Below are 25,288 nucleotides of genomic sequence, written 5' to 3' on the forward strand. Positions count from 1 at the left end.
ATTATTTTAATGCACCATAGTATTTGTATCTAGCCATAGCTCGAAGGAATTATCAGCTAGGAATGCACTAACAGAAAATCAGGGAAAAAAGGAAATAAACCAGTTAATCTACAATTTTTACACTAAAATGCAGTGAGTATAACACAGGTCACGACTGAAAAGGCATCCTTATTTTGCTAAGCCCACTTTTGTATCCATGTCTGAAGAGGGCCACGTCAGGAGAAAAATGCAGTTAGGTAATTTCTGTGGACAACTTAAACTTCTTACTTTACCCTGAACTTGCCCAGGATGTGACTTGCGCCAATAATGACTGGGGCTTTATATAGTTTTTAATATAGTTTGTATAAAACTTAAAGACAGTCAAACTCCTACAGTGTTAAGTCACGAGTGAAGTCAGTTTTACACAAGCCAATAGCCTTGGTCCACTGGGAGTTTACTTTCAATTTTGAGCAAAGTTGTGGATTTTACTTCTAGTGGACATTATTGCTGTTTCACTTCTGTACTGGAATGTTCCATAAGAGCATACCTGTGAAAGCCACTCTTCATCCTCTTGTCCGCTGTGGTCAGATGCTAAGCTGTCATACGACTCATGTCGAGTGATAGGTCCAGGGCTTCCTGGTGGAACCACTAAAAACAAAACAAACAAACAAAAACACATACACATACAAAAAAAAGAAAATTAAAAAATCAGATTTATTTTTAGATGTTTTTTTAAAAAGTTTTTTCAGTAAGTTATTGGTACAGAAACATATGTATTTCCCTAAATCTGTGGTGATATGCTGGAGCACAGAAAGAGCTCAAATATTGATATCAAAAGTGATGAAGAGATTTGTTCTTCAAACCTGAATGTATATATACAGCTACTATGATAACCCAATTGACTCGTCTTCTTTTAACCTTAAATGCTTAGTGAACAGACAGAACAGCTCCAGCACAGACGACAACCATCTGTCTTAAGGAATTTAACACTGACAAATGCCACTGTCAGTGATGTAAGCCTTTTCTGCAAACTTTTCAGCAAAATTTGAATTATGTTAAAGCACGCTGACAAAAGCTATCCTGAGGCACTGGGACAGGTGCTGTCCTTGAACACATACTACTCCAAGACTTCATGAATTGAAAGATCGCTCTCATTTTGACATTACCATGGTTAATTCAAAGCTGACTTCATGAGCAACTTGGTTTTTAGGCTTTGATGTTTCTTTCAATTCAATTGTAAGGACATCATTATCATAGTGTCACCTTACCATTACAGTAGTTAACAATATGTTTGTTAAGAATCCACAACAGAGTGAAGTTTGGTATTTCATTTGCTACAATGACTGAATACTGAGATTATTTCACTGTCCTGTAAAACACCAGAAATTCTGTATTCAGGTGTTACATTGCACTATAGTAATACTCCATAGTACCTCATAACAACTTTGGACAGATAAGAAAAACCCTTCCTGCAGCTGCAAGTGACACAAATAATTAGGAAGAGGCATTATTTCAAGCTGAGAGATAAATTCATCAGCAGCTATTAAGAAGAACAGTCCAGACACAATCTCCAAGAAATCCATAGCCTACGAACTCCCCTGAACTGAAGCACCTCCTTCCAGCCACTACCACAGATCCTCAGCTGGGTAAATTTTTGGTTTGACTCACCATCAGATCTGTCCACAGTGCTCACCAGTAAACCTTTTATTAACAGCATCATGAGAATCTTATATTACTATGATGACTTAAATACTTACGTCCGTGTGGTTTTCAAAAGACAAATGAATAACCTCAATTCACAGAGCAAAACTAAGTTAATTTTATTATTCATTGCTCTCGTTCCTCTTTATATAGACTCATTGCAACAGAAAATTTCAAGTTGTTCAGCTCTGTAGACTGCATGATATCCAAAAACACTTTAAAAACCATTCCTGTTTATGCATACAGCTTTGGAGAAAATCACAATTTAGTGTTCAAGTACTACCACAGGAAAAGACAGATAATTTTAAACTCATTATTGTAAAGATTAATATTTCGTGATTCCTGGTCCTTGAGTCCTTTAAATATGTCAGCAAAGCTTACAGTCTAGCTACTTTACTTCTAAGGCAGCGGCGTCACATTGCTTTGACTAAAACTTCATGCTTGAGAAAGCTGAAAACCAGTGCACTGCAAGCGAGCACCCAAGACAATAGGACAGGTGCTATTTTCTATTTTCTGGTACCTGCTTATTGTCAGGGCCTGGCAGAGGCCCGGATCCAACACTACGAAATCCTCCCCACCTTGAGGGAAGAGCAGACACTGCAAAAGCAAATCACAACAAGCAAATGCAACTATGGCATTTTTTACTGTGGTAAAATGAGAGTTCATGCTATGGTGATAAGAAACCGGACAATACTAAAATTAGAACCAATATTTTAATATTCACATAATCTAAGAATGACTCAAAGTTTTTAAAATTGTTTTTTAAGAACTACATTATTATGGGGTCGACCTTTATGTGTCAAGTTTCCATCCACTACAAATTTTTACAGGCGTGTTGTAAACTCCTAATAATAGGAATTTATAATGGCAAAGCAGACACAACCGTAACCATAAATACAGAACGGCGCCTCTGCAATATAAACAGCACAGGCTTTTCATAAATCCATATATTATATGAAAAAAAAAGGGATTTCCATCCTGTTTTTTTAAGTGGGTATCTAAATGCAACCTCAGTCACGGAGCCATTGGTAACACCTCCACACTGTAGTGAGGTCTGAAAGCTGCAATATACCCTACTCAGATCTGGGCCTAGCTTATTACACAACAGAAGTGTAATACATTAGGATAATATATATATAGAGAGAGAGGCCCAGTATATAATATATATATATAGAGAGAGAGGCCCAGTCTCACAAGAGGTCATGACAGGAAGCCGCCACCCATAATGGCTGCCGCCATTGTGCGCTGAGGTGAGCTCGAGGCCCAGGGGTGCCTCAGGAGCCTTGGGACTGCTCACATACGCGCCTCAGCAGCTCCGGGCGTTATTGCAGCGCTGTGTGCTCGTCAGTTTTCAATGTAATATAGGAACTATTCATCTCTGTCATGACTGCAGTGACAGATGTAATTCCGTGACTTACAGATGGGTCTCTCTAGCCCGTATCAAACTTGGCATTAAGACAATCCACACACCGTCCTGGGTTACAAACTGCTGACGATTCACAGTACATACCTTAATATGAAACCAACACGTCCATACTTCCCCCTTACTGGTGAACTTTATATTTGAAACCAACGAAACAAAGCCATTATTTTGACACGTTTTGCTGTTGCCCTAATCTTCCCCATATCTCCCAACTCCCCGACCATAAATCGCGCTGACTGCAGAAACGCCTGTTTCTGAGGGCACAGCTGATCGACTGCAGCTTTCCTGCTATCGAGCGCCGCTAACAAACTGCTCATGACTCTAGCAGATGTTTTTGCTTTCAAACCAACAGGAACTTTATGGACTGTTCTGAACTTTTTTTTTGTTCCTTCTATCCCAGGGGCAAGTACTAGAGCTGTCAAGATTTGGGAAACTGCTATGCAGTGACTAGCAGCAAAAATGCTGGCCTGGGGAGCAGCATCCACACTGCTCTGTCACCCTATTTCTCCATTGTGCAATACTCTTATGGCAAGCTGAACACTACATTTTACTGGATATTCAAGACAGCTTGACAGTAAAAAAGAAACAAAATTCAATTTAGCAACAGTTTTGGTCCTACACTGTATTGCCTTTTCCTGTACGATCCCAGCTTTGCATAGGTCTCGTGATAACCCACTTCAGTGCAGCTTCGGACTGCAGCATTAACTCTTTCTACCAAAAAGTGACGACATGCTGAATTCCACGGAAAAGCTCTGCCTTCGAGTTCACCAGCAGGGCAACAGTGATAAAGCCTCAGCTGAGGTCAAACCTCAGTAATTTATTTTGCTATTTAATAAAATAGCATTTATGTACCACACCTATCACAAAAGCAGGCATTTAAAAAGAGTCTGGTTTTGATAGCAGGATCCCATAATGATGGTCCCAGCCTTACCACAGGCAAAGCACACTCAACTCCCACTGCCCTTAGTGGGAGCATGCAGCATTTTGTGAGATATGACCTTATAAGACAAGTGATCCTTGCTGGAGATTTGCCATTGCTATACTGCTTATTACAGATATACATACAGTCATTTTTTTTCAAGTTGAAAATGGCCTTGAAGTTACAGGAGCAATTATGTTCTAAAAATCTAAAAGCTATTTTTTCTGCATTTCTGGGTCACACACCTCTTGCATCGTTATCAACTATTCAGTTCCAGGATGAGATTAATTTAAGTTTGAAGGGACATTTCCAGGAAATTAGCTTAAAAGTACTATTTTATCTTCTTGCCTAATTTTTTAAAAAACTGAATTCCAACTTGAAAATACGACAGCTTCATACACATCAGTGCAAATATTCTTACGCTGTAACATACCGTTTTTCAATTTTGAAAGAATTTCACTATAATGCTACACAATAATAATTCAAAATTCAAAATTTTCAATGGCTTTGTATCAAGTACTTTTTCTTGCACTCTTGTAATTTTTCTTTCATTGGGAAAAAGTCATTTGGTGTCACAAACAGACAAGGAGCAAGCCCCTCTTGCACAGAGATATTTATTGGCAATTGCAAGTGCCAATAAATCCAATGCTTTGTGTCTGAGCTATGCCAATTTTTAATTCCTTGCTATGCTTACTCCATCATCTGGAACAAACACATATCAAATATCAGAACGCTACTCTGTTTACTTTAAAAGTGAGCAAACAGAGGAATTTGTTCAAGTACCTGCAGAGTGAAAAAAACTGCAACAAAAAAAAATGAACAGTTATTAAAAATCTAAGGTGAGAATTAAAACATACAATTTTTATCTATGCAGCATAACACGAGTTTCCAAGGCTCATTCATAAATGCAAAAACCATAAGCAAGCTTGCATGCACTCAAAGTCACTTTAAAAAACTGGAGTGCTACACACTGCAGAAATCAGGGCTTTGTCATAAATATCTGGTAAGAGGTAAAATCACCTTTGAGCTGCTCAAAAGTGCTACTGGGGACTTCAGTCTCTGTTCTTCCAGTGAAAAGTGATCTACATCAACACTAAACCTGGAATATATTCCTATCTATCCCTCTATTCTGACTATCTCTACTGAACCTTTCCCCCTTTAACTAAGGAAAATCAGAATCTGAGTGAAAACTGTTGTTCTTCATCTTCTTTCTTGACCTGAACATGGTCCCTTCATTTTCATCCCTCAAAATAAACGGTGCAAGTGCTTACCAATGCTCTAAGGTAAAGTTAAATAAATATATAAGGAAATAAATAAATAAATGAATGAATGAATAATAAAAATAATCCACAAGCATCTTTCTGTGCAGTAACATGATTAATGTTACTACTATAGCGAAGATCATTAAAGGCAAGGGTGTAAAAAACATTACAAATTTAGTCACTTGGGTGATAACTGTTAGTGCTAGGAAAACTGCACAGAAATGACTGCAGAGACAAAAGTTTCACAAGCCAAAACAAAGGCTGAAGTACATCTGAGCTGGTATTCCTCTGAAACTCTAGGATCCAATTCACACAGTTCAATGATTAAGTATGAAAAAAAAATTGTTTTGAAACCTTGCCATGACATTTAGTGATAAATAAGAAAACAATTTATATTAAGCTCAGGAATAATTTGCATAGGCATTCTTGGTGCGTAAGCAAGACCTACACTAATACACATGTTGGCAAATATTGGAATTAACAAAGAGTGCTTTTGTTCACAGACGGGATAATTATACAATAAATACCTAGACCTAAGACAATCATTATTCATTCAAAAATTATAAAATTGTCATCTTTCAGCAGCACAGAAGTGTTGGAACAAAGAAACACTACGGCTCATTGTGTGTGCACACTTATGGTTTTAATTTGTGAACAATAAATCATTAGTTTTACTTAGTTTTGTGTACTTCTTGAACCAAAAGGTTTTAATTTTCTCATTTATATAAATAAGCTTTACACAATTCAATTTAATTGAGAGTTATATAACGAAATTCCCAATGTGCTCTTTTCTAAAGGATGTATGTTTGTCCAAATTAAGAGCAAACAAAGGCATTTGCAGACTATAAAGACTATTTGTTCTGTGCTGCCTGCCATACACACATGCATGCAGACACCCAGAAAACTTTCCTTTATTTCAACTGAAAACACAGAATTTATCATTTAAATAAGATTCTGTAATCTAGCAGAACAGAAACAATGTGCTCTTAACTAATTCATCAAGGCCAAAGCTGTCCTATCATCTACGTGCAAGGGAAACAGGTATACCAACTAAACATTGCATACCCCTGGTTCATATAAATCACACAAACATCTGATTTTGATGCTTTTCTGTGGATTCCTAAGTTACATCTAAAATGATCACAAGTGGCTTAGAGACCTGAGGTAATCACATGCTTGTCAACAAGCTTCATGATTACTTCTTTTAAAATTAACTCCACAATCTGATGATTTACTTCATGCTACTCTGGAACTACTGGCGCATTGGTTACATCACGCTACGCGTGACAAGTAGAATGTGACAGTTCTGGTCTAGGTCTACATGCCGCCACCTCAAAACCAACAGGTCCACCTCTTTTCCTTCTTACAGATAGGATCTCACTTCCTCAGAGGGCGGTTTGTTATCCTGCAGTTGGGTGACTTGCTTCAGCAAAGCCTTTCCATGCAATTCGAGTCCAACAATCGCTGACAGAGTTTCACTGCACGCATGTTCCTGCGCCTGCCATTCCAGCACGTAGCTCTACGACTGCTGGCTCTACCTCTGCTCAAGTTTGACAGTAAAGTGAAAACCAGATTTTGCTTTTAGACACAATTTTACAGCCACATTTAAAATAAACTGTTTGTAGTTTGGTGATATGCTTTATGTATTTTTACCTTGTGGCTATATGTTAGTGAACAAAGTTCTGTTTTTAATGCATTTTTCAGCATGTAAACTTCTGCAGGAGGATTCCATGCAAATTAAAATATACTCTTTCACCCAAAACTTCTCTCCCGTCAATTTTTTTCTAATGTTATGACTGTTTCTAATATTCTTATATGCATAAACATCATAAAATTACACTAAAAAAAATCTACAAATCAGTAACTTAGCCAGCCTAACAGTTATTTCGTAACATCAATTGACTTATAGACTTATTCATTCGTTATTTGTATATTGACCATAGTTTATTAGGTGCTTTATAGAACATCCATTCTCTGTATCAGCACTTCAATCTTAAAGGAATAGTCAGGACTGCAAGCAGGATATGAATTCTCCTTAGGTTTTCTCCAGCTTTGATGACTGCTTTACTTGCTCCTTACTTTACACTGGTTTGACAGCCGACAGCCTGGATTTTTTTTTTCCCCAAAAAGTATTGATCAGGTATTCAGACATCACCATTACTCTTGGTTGCACCAGAAGAGAGGTGAACCTCCATTGTGTTCAAGTCCCTTCCTTGTCTTAAGTTCCCACAGGAAAACCATGAAGTACAATAAGCATTTAAATCTGGGCAGAGCTAGAACCTGATATTACTCCCAGTACCGAGCACCTTAAGGCTGTTCAACACTTTAAATACTCAGACTGTGAGCAGACTATCAGTTCTGTACCAAAGGATAACATATATATTCTGTCCTGAGTTAAAGAATAATTTCAACTGCACAAACCTGTGGTGAAATCCATCTGATGGCCATCTTTAAGGAATTATGGAAGAGGTAACTATTTCTATAATTCACTGACTTCAAAAGTATGTTTGACATTATTGTCGGGAAAATTATGTTAACCATGGATTACTGTTACAATCAAAGTATGTAGTGAGAAGTCAAGAGGCTTAGTAGTAAATTTTCAAAGCGGTGCATGGGGATTTACCCGTTTGACTCCCATTAACGTCAATAGGAGTCGCGCGGCTAAATCCCTGTACACTGCTTTGAAAACTGACCCCTTCGTGTTGATGGACCCCTCTCTAAGAAGTTCCAGATGACCATGTAAGAATAGTAAAGAACTGTTTCAGCATGTGCCCTTGTTCATTATTGTTGTTTGTACACATCTGAAAGTATTTTAATTCCTATATGCAGTGCTGTTTCCAGCATTTAGTATATAAAATACGGATTAAGATGGGCAAGTCCTCAGTAATCTGACGAAGCCATACACATGCCCATGTATATATATCAAAAAATTGCCACAGGTTGGCAGCCTCCAAAACACCCTACAGAGTTAATTTTTATCCACTTTGTCTATATTATCTCACAAACAGCAATTATGGCTGAAGAACATATCAGGATTTAGTACATTGCTCATATGCAATGATGCAGCTCTTTCATGGAATGATACCTGACCTGTTTCTGTTTACCCCAATCAGTCCAATGCTCAGTCAGAAATTAAATTTGCTTCCCTTTACCACTTAATCCTGTTTCTGTAGGGAGCAGGAAGTACAGGTTACAGTTTAGGGAAACTTAGCTTCCCTTAAAAAAGACATGAACTACATTTCATTAGACATCTTTTTTGGAGCAGGAAGGTGATCCAGATTAGCTTGCATCTGTATGCCCTGAAATGTAAGAAGCAAACCTGAAAATTCCATTTTCACTGTTTGTGACTACTGCCAGGAAAACCCAAATACTCAGAGAAAAAAAAAGGAAACAGTATACTTGTTCAGTAATCTGTGGTTGATACCGTGAAAATACAAAACAAATTTAACAAATCAGACAATATAAAATAAAATGTATTTTTAGATATTTTTGAAGTCAATGAAATGCATAGGGAAGAGAAGGAGTGGTGGGACCTAGGCTTATTTTAATTTGAAATGCTGAACAGAAGAATTTGTGAGAACACAGCAACCCTGTTTCAGTGTTGCAGTTAATAATTAGTTCTCTAAAATTCTGAAATTAGTTTTGGTGTGGTTTTTTTTTTTGTATATAAAAGAAGTCCTCTATAAAATTTCAGGGAATTATATATCATTCCACAAAGATCTGGACTTTTCAGGACATCTGAACAACTCCATATAAGCTACTGATGCACAGATCCAGGAAATTCATTTACTATATGGCAATAACAAATTACAATTTCATGAAAAGGATACACTAGCTAGAGACAATTTCAAGTAGGAAGAATAATAATGGCAATCTGAGAATCCAGAAAATATAAAAAATATATATAATTTCCCATCTGGATAATAAAGTTAAACATATGTACTCAAGTAAGTATGTGAAATCTCAGCTGTGTGCTGGCCATACACAAAATACCCAAACAACACATCGCTGTTTCCCATCTTTAAGTCTATTGCTCTAACAGCTAACATGGTTAGCTGCAATACTCTTGCTGAGAGTAGGGGTCGAAAAACCTGGCAGAATCATTCAATGTACCGAAAGGCTGTTTGTACATTTGCTCAGCACAGATGAAGACCTCCCCACCCCTGCCTCCCTGCAGACTGTCCTTAGTTCTGCAAACCTTTCCTCTGTCACTCCGAACCTCTGTGAACTGCGTGTGCTTTGCTGGGTCTTGCAGCTGCTGATTTAAGCCCAGACCACTCAATTGACACAATTTTGTGGACAGGCCCTCATCTGTGCTGTACAGGTGCATTGTTTAGACAACATTCATATGATCAGTGCATAAAAATTATGGCAGTTTAAATGTTAACGCACCCACCAGTGCTTGTTCCAACCCCTCTATAGGGTTCAGAGCACAGCAGCTTGTATAAACTCAAGTGGGCTTCACCCACTTCAGCTTAAGGGCAGAGAGCTTTGTTTAGATAGCCTTCGTCGGCAGATTATGTGGAACTGGCCAACTGTGCTCTGAAGTGCCACCAGGGCTGCTTCGGATACAGTACCGCCAGCAGAGATGCCGATGGGCCGCGCTGCGAGCACCAACTGCTCAACCTCCTCCAGCCCAACTCGTGTCTGACCACAGCCCAGAGAGGTCTCAGGAACAGAGCAAGAAGGCTTTGAACACCTCGTAACTACATGATAGCATAATTGTGGTTACAGAGCAGGCTCTGGTTGTGATCAGTTTTATTATTTGAAATCGAGCTCTCTTGTGACAGACATTGAACATATACACAGCGAGATGCAGCTCTTGCCTCGCAAACCATACTATCCACACACACACACTACAGATATATATATATATAAAATATATATAGTATGTGGCATGTACCGTGATAGATATTCTTTCACATCAGTAAGAGAACACACTATTAAATACATACATAGAAAAGAGTGCAAGAAAAAAATAGAAGTAGAAGGCTGAGACGCAGTGGAATACTGCGACTAATCACCAGTCCCAGTTCATTAGCCTGTTATTACCTGGCTGCCATCCTGTGCGCTGCTGCACACAGAAAAAAAGGCCTGCAGACCAGAATGACCAGATTCCTTACTGTACCTGCCCGGCCTAACTCAAATGGCAGCACTGTGGCTATGATTACGTGCATCATAGCTTGTTTTTCATAGTATCTGTCTTCACAGCACATATTCACAGTTATTTAATACAATTTCTACTCTTACTCTGAGTCCCACTTTCCACTGCACAGTATTCACTAGTTAGATGCATGGAATTTTTATTTCCATCAGTGGAATGTATGGAAGGAATATAAAATAGGCAATAAAGAACCACAATGTTGCTTAGAAACAAAAGTCTTGCTCAGGGTGCAGAGCTTTCATACAAGGGAGCAGGAAGTGCAAACAGGATGTCAGTATTCAGATTATCTGTATAAAGTGTGCTATCATCTACCCCAAACAAACAAAGAAGAAAGGTTAAACCCCTCCCTTTGAAGACAATGAAGAGTTATTAAGTTTGACTTCTAATGAAAGCCATTTTCAGTAAAATGCAAGATATGCCTAACAGTTGGTCTAGAAATGAAAATCTGTTGTAACACCCAAAAGTCAAAGGCAGCCATAAATGTAGACCTTAATCTTTCCAGGAATCCCTTAACGAAGTCTATAAAACTGATTATATCTTCAGGCCTAACTCAAGTGCAAATTCTTACTCAGAAATAAGTAACAGCCATGGAAGTATTACTTGGAGACCAGAACAGGAACAAAGAATGAGAATACAGAGTACTGGTTCAAATCCTAAAATTGTGAAATATGAATTACATAGCATTTACAATAAGCAATTAATGAGACAGCAGAAGCCTCAGCTACATGTCCATTTTTCTGAGAGAGCAGCACAATTTCCAGAAGTGGTCAGAGTGGGATAAAGAAAACACTGCATCATTCCTTTTAACACAACAGAAATGGTCTTTGATTATTTAAAAGCCAATTGCGAAGATCTGTCTTCAAAACCTCCTATTGGAGGTTTAATAGCAAAGAGGTGCAAGTACACTTACCAGCACTATAGTAAAGTAGAGACTTTTGTTTTAACAAAATCTATATTTATACGATTACATTTCCTATGGTTGAGGGCAGCTGTAATTAATGGATTTCCCTCCTTCCCCTAATGCAGTCATTTGTCAATTTAAACACAGAATGTCCAATCAATTTTGATGTATTAGTAAGCAATTTGTCAAAGAGTACTGCATACCAGTTAATATATTAATTCTTGTCACTGGCCTGCTTCTGACAACTGCAGGTTGTCTCCACAAAATTGGTCCTGATGGGTCAAAACTCTTGCCAGGAATGTGAAGGTGCCCTTTCCAGAATCAGAGGATAGAAATAATAATTCATTTTATTCAATTTTTTGGGGGGGAGAATTTTTGCTCTGATTTTGAGTTTTTTTTTTTCATTAACACGTGAGTCATCCACGTTTCAGGTATCTGTAGTACAGATACCTCCAATGTTTGCATGCAGTGCTCTGCACAGCTCTCCTACTATCATGTTTGTTATGAATGTCAGTCTAACTGTACCAGGTGAAGGTATTTATATTTTAAGAAAAAAATACAACAAGAAAAAATAGGACTATGTTTCCTTCCTTTGATGTGATTAGATTTATGAGTTGCACAGAACACAGGCAAATAAAAAGTGAATGTTAGAGGCACAAATAAGATAAAATACTACGTGTTAAACCTGACAAGGGTAGGAGAGAAACATCTAGCAACTAACACCCCACACTGAAGACCTGAAGGTTGTAATATATCTGAGGCTTCCACAATGAATTCTTACAAAAATAAAGCAAATCTGGAATCTGCTCCACAAGAAGCTAAGGAGATTTTCAAGACTTATTTTCACTCTGACCAACTGCAAAAAGCCTGAAAAGAAGCAGGACAAGCAGGTTGTAGAATTTAAAATATAAGTTCACTTTCGAGCTATGAACTTAGAGAAGAGTTCACATCTCCTGCTACCCACTTTCCCACCTCTCGCACCAGCCCTGGCTGCAATAAAGCGCTCAGGTAGACACAAACTGCATACACTGATCCAGGTTTTTGCAGCAGATGTCACAGATGACCTCAAAGCAATCAAACAGCTGTGCTAATCCACTTACGAATACCCTTGGGATAAAGGTCTTGGACACTTGTTGTACAAAACTTCTTCAAACAATGGTTCCTTGTTACTTCCTTACTAGCTGTGAATGTAATTTTAAAAACCTTTAAAAATATTAAAAGCCGAGCTATGTCTAAATACCTAAATGCAGTATTTTTGAAACCTTCTTTTTTTTATTACAAGAACTTAGTGGCCAGCTTCATACTTTTCAGAGGCTAAAACAGATTTTGGTCCTGTGTTTTCGCATCAGCCTGCATATTTATGAAAACCTGCAAAGTATAGCCCTCCAAGCAGACTGCCAGACGTTTCATTGTTCTGTCCGTCTGCTGACAGAGGTACTCTGTGCTAAAACACACTGAGTATTTTTCAATGACCCAGGGGGCAAAGGTCACTTATTAAATGGATAATGAGACCTAATGCAATGTTCTGAGTGTGGACAAAGAAAGGGTCTATCTATACCCCCTTGTGACTTGGTCATTCAGGCTTTTATTTCCCCTGCACACTTAATGGAGCCAAACAATTGGCAGAATGCTATACAGAAACTGAGAGAAACCGCTGTATTCTACCTCTGATAGACAGATACAAATAGTGACCCTGAAACGGCGCCAGAATTCCTCTTACCACTAACGTGGCAGACAGATGTAACATTCACCCTAAACCTCCTATTTAGCCATTTGCTGGCAATTAAACTTACTGACGGAAGTGATAGCACATCAAACCACAGGCTGCAGCTAATGTCAACTCATTACATTACTACAGGTAAGCAGAGCCAGATAACTTCGTTTTAGCGTGTATTTAGTGGGGGAAAAGCTAACAGGTGCTTTGGACTCTTTGTGTGAATCCTGTTTTGACTCCACTTTTTCAGAAAGTTTATTGAGTAGCATGAAATATAACAAATCCAGAAGACAAATAAAACTTCAAAGAGGATCACATATACACAAATTTCTGTTAATGCTATTTTTACTGTTCTCTATTTTTCTTGTGTCTAGTGTTTATTATTCTGTATTTTTCCACATTCCACACTCATCTTAAATAATTCCTTATAAATGAATTAAAATCCGAATTAGAATGTTCACTGTAATTCAAATAATACAAATTCATTATTTTGTTAGAATCGCTCATTCCTCTTCCATTAAAAAGATTCCAGTACAAAAATACTTGAATCGCATGGTACTTGAGCTGTTAATGATATACAAAGTGAGCCTCATCCATCCCTAATTTCAGGAGGTGGGATAAGCATGTCTGTGTATACGAACATTAATGCTCACAGAAAGGCTTTTGGTCAGACAGTATCTATACATTACTTAAATTTCAACTGAAACCCAAAAGTACAAACTACTTGTACTAAGTGTCCAAAATTCTCCAGACAGCATTCTGTGCTTTTGGACTTATACTGCAATAACTGCACGCGACATGCAGTAATTTATATTTATACGCTTGACAGTCTGCAGGAGACATAGCTGAAAGACAGTCTGGAAGAAAGACATCAACTAGAGCACAGAATCTGGGGAGGGGGAGAAAGGAATGTGGCCTAAACAGACAAGCTGCAAGGACTCACAAACATAGCAAGCATCTGTGAATTAAAGCTCGCTTTGGAGAGCGTTTCAAGATGACTCAGTATTGCTGTTTTCCCTGAAGACACTACGTTTGATAGGCTGGTTGTTAGATAATTCTGCAAAGCAGGAGGCTCGACAGCCCTAAAGAACAATAAATGCACACAGCAACAGACAGTATCCTTTTGTCCAAACATTCTGTCTTACACAGATATTTTAACTACTAACAGGACAGCAGGATATACATTACAGAAAACTGCTAGAATGGGGTCTTAACTCCACCTCCTTGGTGGCAGAAAACAGATGATGTTTTTCCTCACAAATACGCCTAGCTAAACGTGACTTCTTGAAACACTGTAGTTTCTATGAGTGAACCTAGTATGCCTTTTTTTATCTCATTATCATAAAACGCCATTATCATTTAATGCCATCACCAGCAACAGGTGCATAAGCAATGGATAAATATATAAATACCAAAATGAATCATTGGCAACATAAGCAGACTGCGTGGCAGCAGTTACCTTAAGCTACATTATGAAATTAGACCTATGCTCTGTTGTCAATAAGACTTTGACAGTCCTTGATCAAAGGCTTTGATAAAAACTACAAATGTATTTGTTGACCCGATTGTACTCAATGCTTCAAAATATTTATACAAAAATTTAAGCATAGGCTTGCACATCTGATTTTAGACATACTCATTAGAAACAGTGATCTATTTTAAATTTACATCATAAAATATTATACAACCAGCATGCATCCTTGCAATGACCTTTCATCTCAAAGCACAACTTACATACCTATGCATGTGAAAGCAAAATAACACAGAAATCTAGAAAAAAAATCTGATAGAAATGCACGACTCACTCGGTTTGGGTGCTGTTAATTACTTCTTCAGATCATTTTCTACACTGTGAGTTTTCTTCCCTTTTCTAAGCAGCCTGGAAAAAGGAAGAACCTGGCCTTGTAGTTTTCCACAACATTTTGAGCTCTGAGACCATGCAACAGATGGACAGGTAGAAGTAACACATCTGATCTGGTGCCAATGTCGCTTTCACCAGTCACGTTCAGACATACTGCCTTTTGGCCCAGGTGTCCACTCTGCATTTTAAATGCCTGTGTCACATAACATGCTGGTGTTAGCTGCACTGACACCTGCGCAGAGGGCCCAATATCCCCATGAGTACCTCTGCATATGCCAAGAGTTGTTCCCTTGTGAAACTTTTGACTGTTTTATCACTTCAACTTGACTACACCCTAGTTAAAAAAGGAGAGACTTGCTATTGACTTAATATTCTTCTGTTCCAGAGGGAAGCAGTTGCCTGAGACCCTGTCTGGAAGTAGCCAGAATCAGGATTTCCAGGGGACTGGGAAAACGCAGATGCACTTGGTTTTCACTGAATATAGAAATCACGAGAGGAAATGGCTAAAAGCAAGTGAAGTGAGAGGAGGAAACCTGAAGACTTTAAGGCATCTAATGGTCACACCTGCAAGGACTGCCAAGCACTCACTTTTTGCCTATGTGGTAGCCTCCTAACTTTCATTCGTATCACGAAGAAACTACATCTGCTATCCATTGGTAATATAGTTGGTTACAAGAATCTCTTTTCTAAGGGTGAATACGTACTGAAACAAATATATGTTCCTGCTGCACAGATGCACTCAGATCTACACTACTACATACCTACTTATAGGTGTGCCTACCACTTCCCAATTTCTAACGCAACATGCATTTATTCAACGTAAGTTAGCACTCAGGAGGTGCCCTACCGTGTCCTTTTTTCTATAGCTTACTGTATTTTAATACAACATACGTATTTTGGTATATTCTTAAAAAGAAAAAAAAAGGAAAGAAAATCAGAGCATTATTTCTAGCACACACTATAAAGTTTATGCACGTAAATACTTATTGTACATTCCATATGTATATGGTAAATGAGCATTTAGTTCACAAAATGGTGAACTTTTTGGCTTGTTTGCAAAGAAGCACAAAAAGTATTGAATTTTATAAGATAACAGAATTTAAAGTTAGTAAACTTTATTATAAGCCTGGCTACCAAAATTCTGTAATTATAAAATTATCTAAAGAAAGAAACAGGTACTATCCTTCTCTGGACTTTTGTCATGAATACTTAACTACATGTTTTCATTTTAAAAATTCTTCACTGAACCTCAGCTTTTAAGGCATTATTTTAACCTGTAAAAAGAGCTACTTTTATCCCTGTGGAATTTTATAATGGAAAACCGCAGAAACATTTTACCTTCCTGTAATTATTATTGCCAGTACACTGCTATATTTCTGAAATAAACTGATTTCATCCTTGACGGTAAGTTGTCTCTAAATCTTCATCACATTTCAATGATATCTCACACAAAAGTGCTGCCCCTCCTAGTTCATTCACAACGACTTTTTAGAAATTGTCTTGGACAACTGCCGCCATTTTGTTTGAGGAATGCAGGCTGAAAAACTGCTTCAGAAAGTCACACTCAGCTTAAAACTTGCACATAAGACAAAAAGTTCTCAGCTACTTACAGCCAGCAAGAAGATACTGGTAGTACTGTACTGCATCTGCAGCCAGGAGCAGTGGATGGTTTGCATTAAATGGTGGTTGGAGTTCATTCCACTGAGGAGTTTGAGGTAAAACACAAGACTATTAATATTTAAGCTAATACAGAGAATGTAAATCAGTGTTTCTGTCATCACATATAATTATCTATACAAGCTCAGAAAATGTTTGTAATTATTTAAATTAGCTTGTTCAAACACTGAAATACACCACAGGCAGTTGAACAGCATGACCAAATCGCGCAGATTGTGAAGAAAAGACAATAGTTGTTTGTTGACGGCAGCATATACTGCGCACAAAAAATGACGAAGGCGGTTTAGATTAAGCTGGTAAATACGTCTAGGACCGCTGTATGTCATGCTAACATTATTTAATATAAGCACACAACGGAACCTGGGGAACTTTTTTGTTCTGTTAACTAGCATTGCTTCGATACTGTAAAGTCATTGAGCATTTACAAACTGTGAAAATAAAGCTGTGTAAAGTTATGGACTATTGATCCAATTAGAATTTTCAATTCCATTACAACCTACTCATTTCAACAATAATGGTCTAGAAGTCTGTGTTGTAATTTTAATTAGGGTGGGCCATTCCTAAATAGCTTGGTAAATCAAGTATTGATCAATCTAGTCCAGCAATAAGCAGCACTAAGGAATATAGGAGCCAAGAAAAATCGATATAAAATATTTAAAAACATCAAAAGCACTGACAACAGTTTCTCATCAATTTTTGTTTACTTTCCTCCACATGTCAGGAATAATTTCTTCAACTCTCTCAAGAAATGCTACCTTCAGCTACTTACAGGATAACTTGCCTAACTCTGCAATGCTTCATCTTGGAAACCTCACACATGTCTCATGGCAGAAATCTGTATTTTAACACTATTAAAATAATTAAAATATACAATTAAAATACAATACACAACTAAACTAATTGTTTCTAGTCCTTTTATAAAAAAATAAAGTACAGTCTGATCATTTAAAATCACCAGTTGATAAAGATCTCTATTCCATGTTCACGTAGCTCCATGTCTACAGAAGTATTTGAATGGCAAGCTCCCAATCAGACACAAAAGCACTAACAGAACCGCATCCTAATCAGGCTCGAATTTGAGAGACTTCTCTTTCAATGAAGAATGGTAGGATAAAAATAAGGGGGAAAATCATGATGTGGTTCATTCATCCCTTCCAAAGAAAGAATTCATAATAATTTTCTGGACAAAAAGGAGAAAAAAGTAAAAGAAATGAAGTACCTAACCAAAGTCCAGCTGGCTCTTGGGCACGTCATCATTTCCAAGGGTGTGTCATCACTAATCTTCGGAGCGGTGCTGAGTGGACGCGGTTCCAATACGTGCTCCACCAGGCTGCCGTAGCAGCTGATAATAACAGTGACTCCACTACAAACTGTTTCGATTGATCTGTTTGAAAAAAGAAAGAAAATCTTATTGCAATACAACAGCAGAAACAGATTATTTTTTTAACAGAAATAGTAGACTCTTTATTCTTGTAAGTCACTTAGCTTAAATAAACTTGTGGTAAATATATGAATTAAAAGGATGGAAGGCCTGGAGAGACAGAGAGAAAATCATACAAAGCAGAGTTAATTTCTCCCTTGCTTCAGAAAAATATAAATACCACATGTAAGTAGGTGGAATGTTTTCTCACCAACATGTATTCAATTGACTACACATTGACAAACATGTCTGCTTTAGCAAAGGTATCTCACCTTTACCTCCCAGCTTTTTATGGGAAGCTTCATACAGTATCTTTGGATTGAACTATCAAAGTTTGTTTTCTGTCTATATAACATTATAAATCATAGTGGTTCGTTTCGCTAATTAAAATTTCCTGTAAATTGTCCTATTTACCTAAATTATCTCAACTACAAGCCCATAAAAATCTTCATTGATATGGAATTTCAGAAACAAAATCACCCAATCGCTCACAAGTTACCACAAAATAGAAAAAACACGGAATTTAAATTTAAATGCAAATCCTAGATTTGAAATATACCTACCTTTTTCTCTTTTCAGCCCTGGATTGTTTGCAAACCATGACCTTGATGATCCAAAGACTGCAGGCAACACAAAACTCTCCTCCCATAGACTTACTGGGTGAAATTTGTGGAGCTGGTTTGGTTTTGCTTAAAGAAAAAACAAAATAAAATTATGAAAGTTTATTCTCAGAAATTAAGATGTCCTTTGCTTAACAGTCGTTCTCAGACATAAATTCAGAAGTGCTGAATATCTGCGGTTCCCATAAGATTTAGCAGGATTTACGGATGCTTAATGTTTCTGGATAATAGGTTCCAAATTCCCCTTGATCACTGAACTCATTAACTTGAAGAACAGCACTGGCTCATAATGAAGAGTTGGTTGGACTGTTTGAAAGACCCAATATTGAATATTTGCATTCAATAGAAACAACTTCTTAAGTGAATATAAACACTTATAATTACAAGTCCTTTGGGAATGAAAATATAGATGCTGGGTCAGTCATTCAGGTGGTTGGTTATTTTCTTGCATTTTAAAAAGATACTTAGAAATAATGGTAAAACTGACTGCTGATAAGCTGGCACAGTACTGATGCCACTGAAACCATTAAAAGAGATGTGACATGGGCAAAAGGGTAAGAGGGAACAACATGCAGAGAATACAAGGAAAGGGAAACAATACATACACTCATGTGCTACATGTTAAAACAAATCAGTAATTATATAATATAAAAGAGATTAAGAAAAATTCTCATCTGAAACTCTACAATATGCATATAGCAGGTGTAGTGGTTTATAACTATTTCATTGAAACGTCATGTCATGTTTGTTTCTTCTTCAGCTCCTTACATGAATCTGATGCAATATTCTGGTTTGTATAAATTCAGAACTTCTCAGAGCACTGCCCATTTCCTTAGTTAATTACACCTGGATTTCATCCTTTCCTTAACGGAAAAGCTGTTTGAGAAGTTCACGTAGAACTCCTTCTCTGTGTTCCATTTTTTTCCCATTTTTGTAAGTTATCTCCCTTTCTTTTATTCTGTTTCACTGCTCCCTTCTCTTGCTACCTCTCCCTCCTTTCCTTTTTTCTTCTATTAATTTCTTGTTCCACAGTATATCAGCCTCTATTATACTGTCACATTCTTATTCATTTTTAAGTAATACTCTTCAGTCCTAAGTGTGTGTATATATGAATGTGCAAACACATTACGGCAGTATTATGAACTTTAGCAGCAGAAAAATACTTTAAAGTGGCAAAAAGCAATTCAAACACTATACAGTATAATTATATTTAATTCATGCTACTCTTTTGTTGTTGTTAATTACAAATTACTTGTATACAGGTGAAGTGGTTCAACAGAATGAACCAACAGGGATACTAAAGCAGGAAAAGACTTAATATCCAAAATCAATCTAATGAAAAATAACGTAAGAAAAGCATTCTAAACGAGGACTATTCTACAAGCTGGGCTCCTCTAGAACTTCTGCACCTGGCTGCAGAGACTGCACCTGTCTAAAGACTTGTCTTGGTCCCCTAAAGCTCAAGCCAGATCTCACTGAAATACATGGCAAAACTCTCCCTGATCTCAAACACTTAATTTCCTTCCAGCAACTCCAGCAACTAGCTGTAGTAGGTGACACGTGTAAAATATGGCATACGGTTAAAAACACATAGCCTCCTTGATTACTGTCATGCAACTTGAAACATTTAAAATTGCCTTCTACTTGAAGCAGCAAATACTTTTTCTATACATACTGGAAATGAGGTCACATGAAAATGGGAGAAAAAAACTAATTGTTTGCACTTGCACTGTATTTTCAGCCAGGTTTCTGAAAGGGATTTAAAAAAATTGTAGTTGAGCTTCCCAACACTTTGTAAAGTATTGCTCAGCCACTTTTACAGATGGACCCACTGAAGCACAGAGGAGCTGAGCTACCTGCCATAAATCACACATACGGCAAGTCTATGGTCACATTTTAGTTAAAAACAAAACAAAACAAAAAACAAACACCACCACCAGCAAAAAAAAACAACAACAACACAAATACAAGACCTTTCAAAAGGAATTCCATTGCACTAACCAGAATCAATGGAAATATTCAGATGAACTTTCATAGACTTAGACCTGTCCCGAAGATCTTGCACTTACATGAGAAGCTAGAACGTCCCCAAAGAGCAATTGCAATTTATAGTCAGTTACTCCGATATTGAACCACCACAAAGCACTTAATATCCAACTGTTACGACTACAATTACAGATTACTGGGTCAAAAATCTGTGTTCCAAAAAGTTCCTGACTATAAATATATACCTCGTTTCCAGTGTCACTTCACAATCTATATTAGAATATTTAATTTATATTAACATATTATTATTTATGGCTCATTAGAATTCACAGTAGACTTCTCTCACTTTTAATAGTTATCTGCCAGTGAAAGCGTATTTTTAACCAGTTTTGTAACAAATTGTGTATCATAACTATTTTTAGTTCTCATCTCCCAAATATTCATACACTGGTAACTCCTGCAGAAATGACAATGTAAATGAATGCACTAATGCCAATCTTGTTACTTACTGATCTATACTTCATTCAGTAAACGATTGTATTTAATGTAGAACAAGGCTATCCAGGACAGCATTACTCCTCAGTTAATGCAAAGCAAACTGTGAGTATAGATATGATTCAGTTGTATTCACTTTCTCCTAGAAACTCTTGAAAGTAACATTTCTATACTATTCTGATATTCTTAACATTCTGAATATTTACACAACACAATCTGAGATTAAAAATAATTTAAAATGGAAGAAAAAAACTGGGAGCAAATTCTATTCTCACCTACAAACTGGTGCAAGCTTCAACAGAGACATAATGACTTCAACCATTTCTTCAAGCCTTTAATCAGAAGTGAATCTGGGACTCTTAACAATAAATTACAAAATCTTTGCTGGGTTCTGCACACTCTTAGCTCCAAAGACCTAAGCTCAACCAAATACGGATATAAACAACATTGGAGGAAATGGTCTAAACTACATTCTATTTACACCATGTCTTTAAAATGTACATCTTTCAAGGCACGCATTTAAGTGTTGGTTTCGGTGCCAAAACATTTTCCATTCAAGAATGATGTTTTGTAGACAGAAAGAGCAGACCTTGTAAAACACGATTGATTACTCATGTGGTTAAACTTAGTCCTGCTAAAAACAAAAACCAAGACCTACCAGTGCATCATATTGGTTTCTACATATTTCTGAAAAGAGTGCAGAGATGTCAACAACTCTACACTGAAAACTATTGCAAGTAAAGAATCTTTCATTTTACCACCATCTAACTTTAATCCCTGAGTTTTCATCAATACATTCCAACTCAGTTTTCTTTCTTTCAGTGGATCTCAAAAGCCAAGTTACGTTCAGTAATAGTAATGCCATTAGAAAAATCTATTTTCATGTCATTATGATATTTTAACAACTTGGAAACTATAAATCCTCATTATTATGTAGATGCAAACACCTTCTCAGCCTTATAAATGATAACCAAACAATAATGTTGAAGGTAGGTGGTGAATGACTTGTTCCTGCTATGAACTCCTGCTCTTTACTTGCTCTCAGCCTGTCAGCACTTCATAAATTATTCCAAGAACTGAAATTAAGTTACATTTCGCCTCACTTTTAAAAATGGTTAATTTAAAGGAATCTTCACAATTGCTAACTTTCAGAATATCATGACATATTTTTTACTAAAAGTGGTTATGATGCAGGAAGAAGTGCAGGTTGTTGGGAATCAACACTACCAAACAAAAAAGATGAAGCTAACATGACCAAAACGTTCACTCTCTTAATTTCAACCTTGCACCTTGAGAAACAACGGCACTATAAGGCATATGGAGGATGAAATGTCAAGTAGACTTCTTCCTGTCTGGGTCTATCCAACTGTGTAGCTACAGCAAGAATTCACCAAGACACCACAGTATTTTTATCCCAATTTTATCAGTGCAGAAACCTATAGCAGGTGGTTAAAAAAAAAATCCCCAAACCAAAAATAACACAGAAAGGGCAAACTGTCCCAGTGTGTATCTGTGAAAAAGAACCTTTTCTGCTTATCTCACTTGGGGGGGGTGGGGGGGGGGGGGGCAGAATGACGTTTTTTCCTCTATCACCTGAGCAGATCTTGCCCATAAAAGCAGAGATGGAGGCTCTCAGGCAGGCCCAGGCCTGGGTTCCAGAAAGCTCTTGCTGCTCCCTGCAGCTCCTCTGCAAGAAGCCCTGGCATGGCAAAGGACCAAAGAACTGCAATACACGCTTGGGCTTCCTTCAGTTTGGGGTTCCTTCAATTTCACAGTGAGCTCTGCTGCAGGAAGGATGAATAAATCAGCGTGTGGAGGAGAAGAGGGAAGGAAACCACACGTGCCCCCCTGCCCCACCACACCAATCCCCCTCCAGCCTCAACACAACGTGGTGCTCGTGGGCTGGGCAGCGCCTTACGTATGAGAGAGACCCAACAGATGAGCTGCAGTACAAGAGCAATAAAAAACCTTTTGCCAAATTAAAGTCAAATTTATCTCAAACTCCAGCTAAATACCAAGATATTTGGGGAAATCTGTGTTGCTGATACTAATTAACTTCATTTTGGAGGATTATTCCCATTTTAAATACAGGAACACTGAGGTATGGATGCATACGTGTCCAGTGAAAAACATACGTAAGCATTTTCTACTGAAATAGCATAAAAAGTGATGGCAACAAACTGAAGAAAATTAAGACATCATTTTGTCATCTCTTTAAGAAAATGAAAATTTGCAGCAGTAGCATTCAAGTTCTTTCATACTGACAATGCAACAAGAAAAGATTAAGAGCTGCTGGAACAATTCAGTGCTACCACTCCTTGGCTTTTGTAACTAATCCTAAACTCTGCTACAGCTTCTGAAAATATGCTATGTCTTTATAAAAATTTTAACTAATGATAATATCTTAACCAGTTTTCATTTATTATTATTTTTCCACTTTATGGAAGAAAGAATAAGAATTAATAATATTAAAACATTTTGAAAACCGTAGGCAACTACTGAAAAATCAAAGGCTACACAATACAGCTATGGAGTGTTCCTCAAAGAGCTGTATGTCCCTCAAAATACTGCTGGCTTTTAATTTTCTTTAATTTCACACACCACAAATAAGTGACATGAGTTTAAAAAAATAAATAAATTGCACATACATGATATTAAGAAAATTATTTACAAATTGAAATATTATCTATAAAATAGGATGATTCTTGTTCTCTGCAGCCTCTATTTGGTTTTATTTACCAATAAATAGGCTTCAAAAATGTCAGATTCCTAAAAACAAAGGCACATATCTGTAAGTCACTACACAATTAATCCACAGCTAAACACACTGAAATGGAAACATCCAGTTTGGGAAGGTGGAAGTTTTATCTTGACTATGTAAGCTGCCACGAAAGTATCAGAGAAAAATATTGCATGAAATTTGCAATTAAAAAATTTCTGTAAAAAACCTATCTGTCTCAAAATACATTTTAATTAATTTATCATTGTGCCTAAAACAAGAAAAGAAAGACATGTTTCCAGTTGTCAAAGCATGAATAAAACAAGAGAAAGCAAGAAAGAAATGGTAGGCTCCTTTATTCACCAGGCAGTAAGCTGTCAAATCTCCATTCATTTTGTTTACATAATTTAGGACTCATTAAGACTTTAATGGAAACAACATGGTTTCTTCCCCCACCCAAAGTGTGTTTTTTATCCTAATTTCTCTGTAGGCTAGTAAAGACCATATTTGTGAGCTAGCACCGGCATTAAACAAACCACAAAACAGTCTTGTGAAAGACAGGCAATGATTTTTGAGTCTATTTCATATATTCCCCTCTTTAATCTAGGCCTTTTAATCTTGCTTCCATCTAAAATCATTTCTGGTTGACAAGCGTCTCTGCCTGGCTTTGCTGAAACTCCGGGAGCCTGCTTTATGAAGGCAACAACCAGTACAACCATTTGCTAGGACAATCCACATTCAAAACTCTTCTTCCAGAGCCTTTTCAGTTCTTAGATCCGCATCAGACAAAAAAACTTAGATGCATCATAAACTACATTTAGAAATGGTTCTTAGGAAGACTGCTTCACTAACCAGACACCATACTGTGCTATTAGCTCCTTCCCACGTAATATTCATGTAAAAGTGATTCTCCAGGAGTAAGGAAATGGCAGCTTTCCTTTAAAAGTGTCATGTTTAGTACCTTTGCTTTTCTGGTATTTGGTATAGCTTACATATCCTTCATTAGCTGTCCTCTGCCATTCTCTAAGAACTCTGCATCCTAATGAAGCTCTTACGAAGTTCTTTCTGCTGAAAACAGTATTTTGACAGCGACATAAGGGGGTGATACAAGAGGAACAAACTACCGTTAGTAGAATCAAGAGCCACAAACAAATATTCTAGCAAAGACTGACAGAGAGAGCTGATAAGTACCCTTTGCTAAAATGAAGAACAAACAAGAAAAAAAAAAAAGCCTCCTGCTTAAGTTTCTAAATTTTCTAAGGAAGCCTTAGGACCTTCAAACTTCTTCCATTCTTGCTGCTTCAACCACCTAACCCTCACCTCATTATGAAAAGGTGACTGGAGGTTATGTAGCGTTGTATGCAACTCAAGAGTTGTTCTTCTTTTGTCTTTTATAATATGCTGCAATTTTACACATTTAAACCAACACCTTTCATTATTTTAAATA

At 37.2% G+C, this 25,288-nt stretch overlaps 1 protein-coding gene across 1 annotated transcript in view; it reads right to left on the reverse strand.

Annotated features, from left to right (window-relative positions):
• The window catches only part of BCAS3 (BCAS3 microtubule associated cell migration factor), a 357,048-nt gene that overhangs the window by 194,159 nt on the left and 137,601 nt on the right, over positions 1-25,288 (reverse strand). Inside the window, 6 exon segments of the mRNA XM_040532922.1 lie at positions 527-627; positions 16,535-16,635; positions 17,821-17,953; positions 17,956-17,985; positions 18,585-18,645; positions 18,647-18,710. Of these exon segments, the coding sequence (XP_040388856.1) occupies positions 527-627; positions 16,535-16,635; positions 17,821-17,953; positions 17,956-17,985; positions 18,585-18,645; positions 18,647-18,710 (490 nt within the window).

This window comes from Cygnus olor, chromosome 20, assembly GCF_009769625.2.
Source record: "Cygnus olor isolate bCygOlo1 chromosome 20, bCygOlo1.pri.v2, whole genome shotgun sequence".
Classification (NCBI taxonomy): Eukaryota; Metazoa; Chordata; class Aves; order Anseriformes; family Anatidae; genus Cygnus; species Cygnus olor.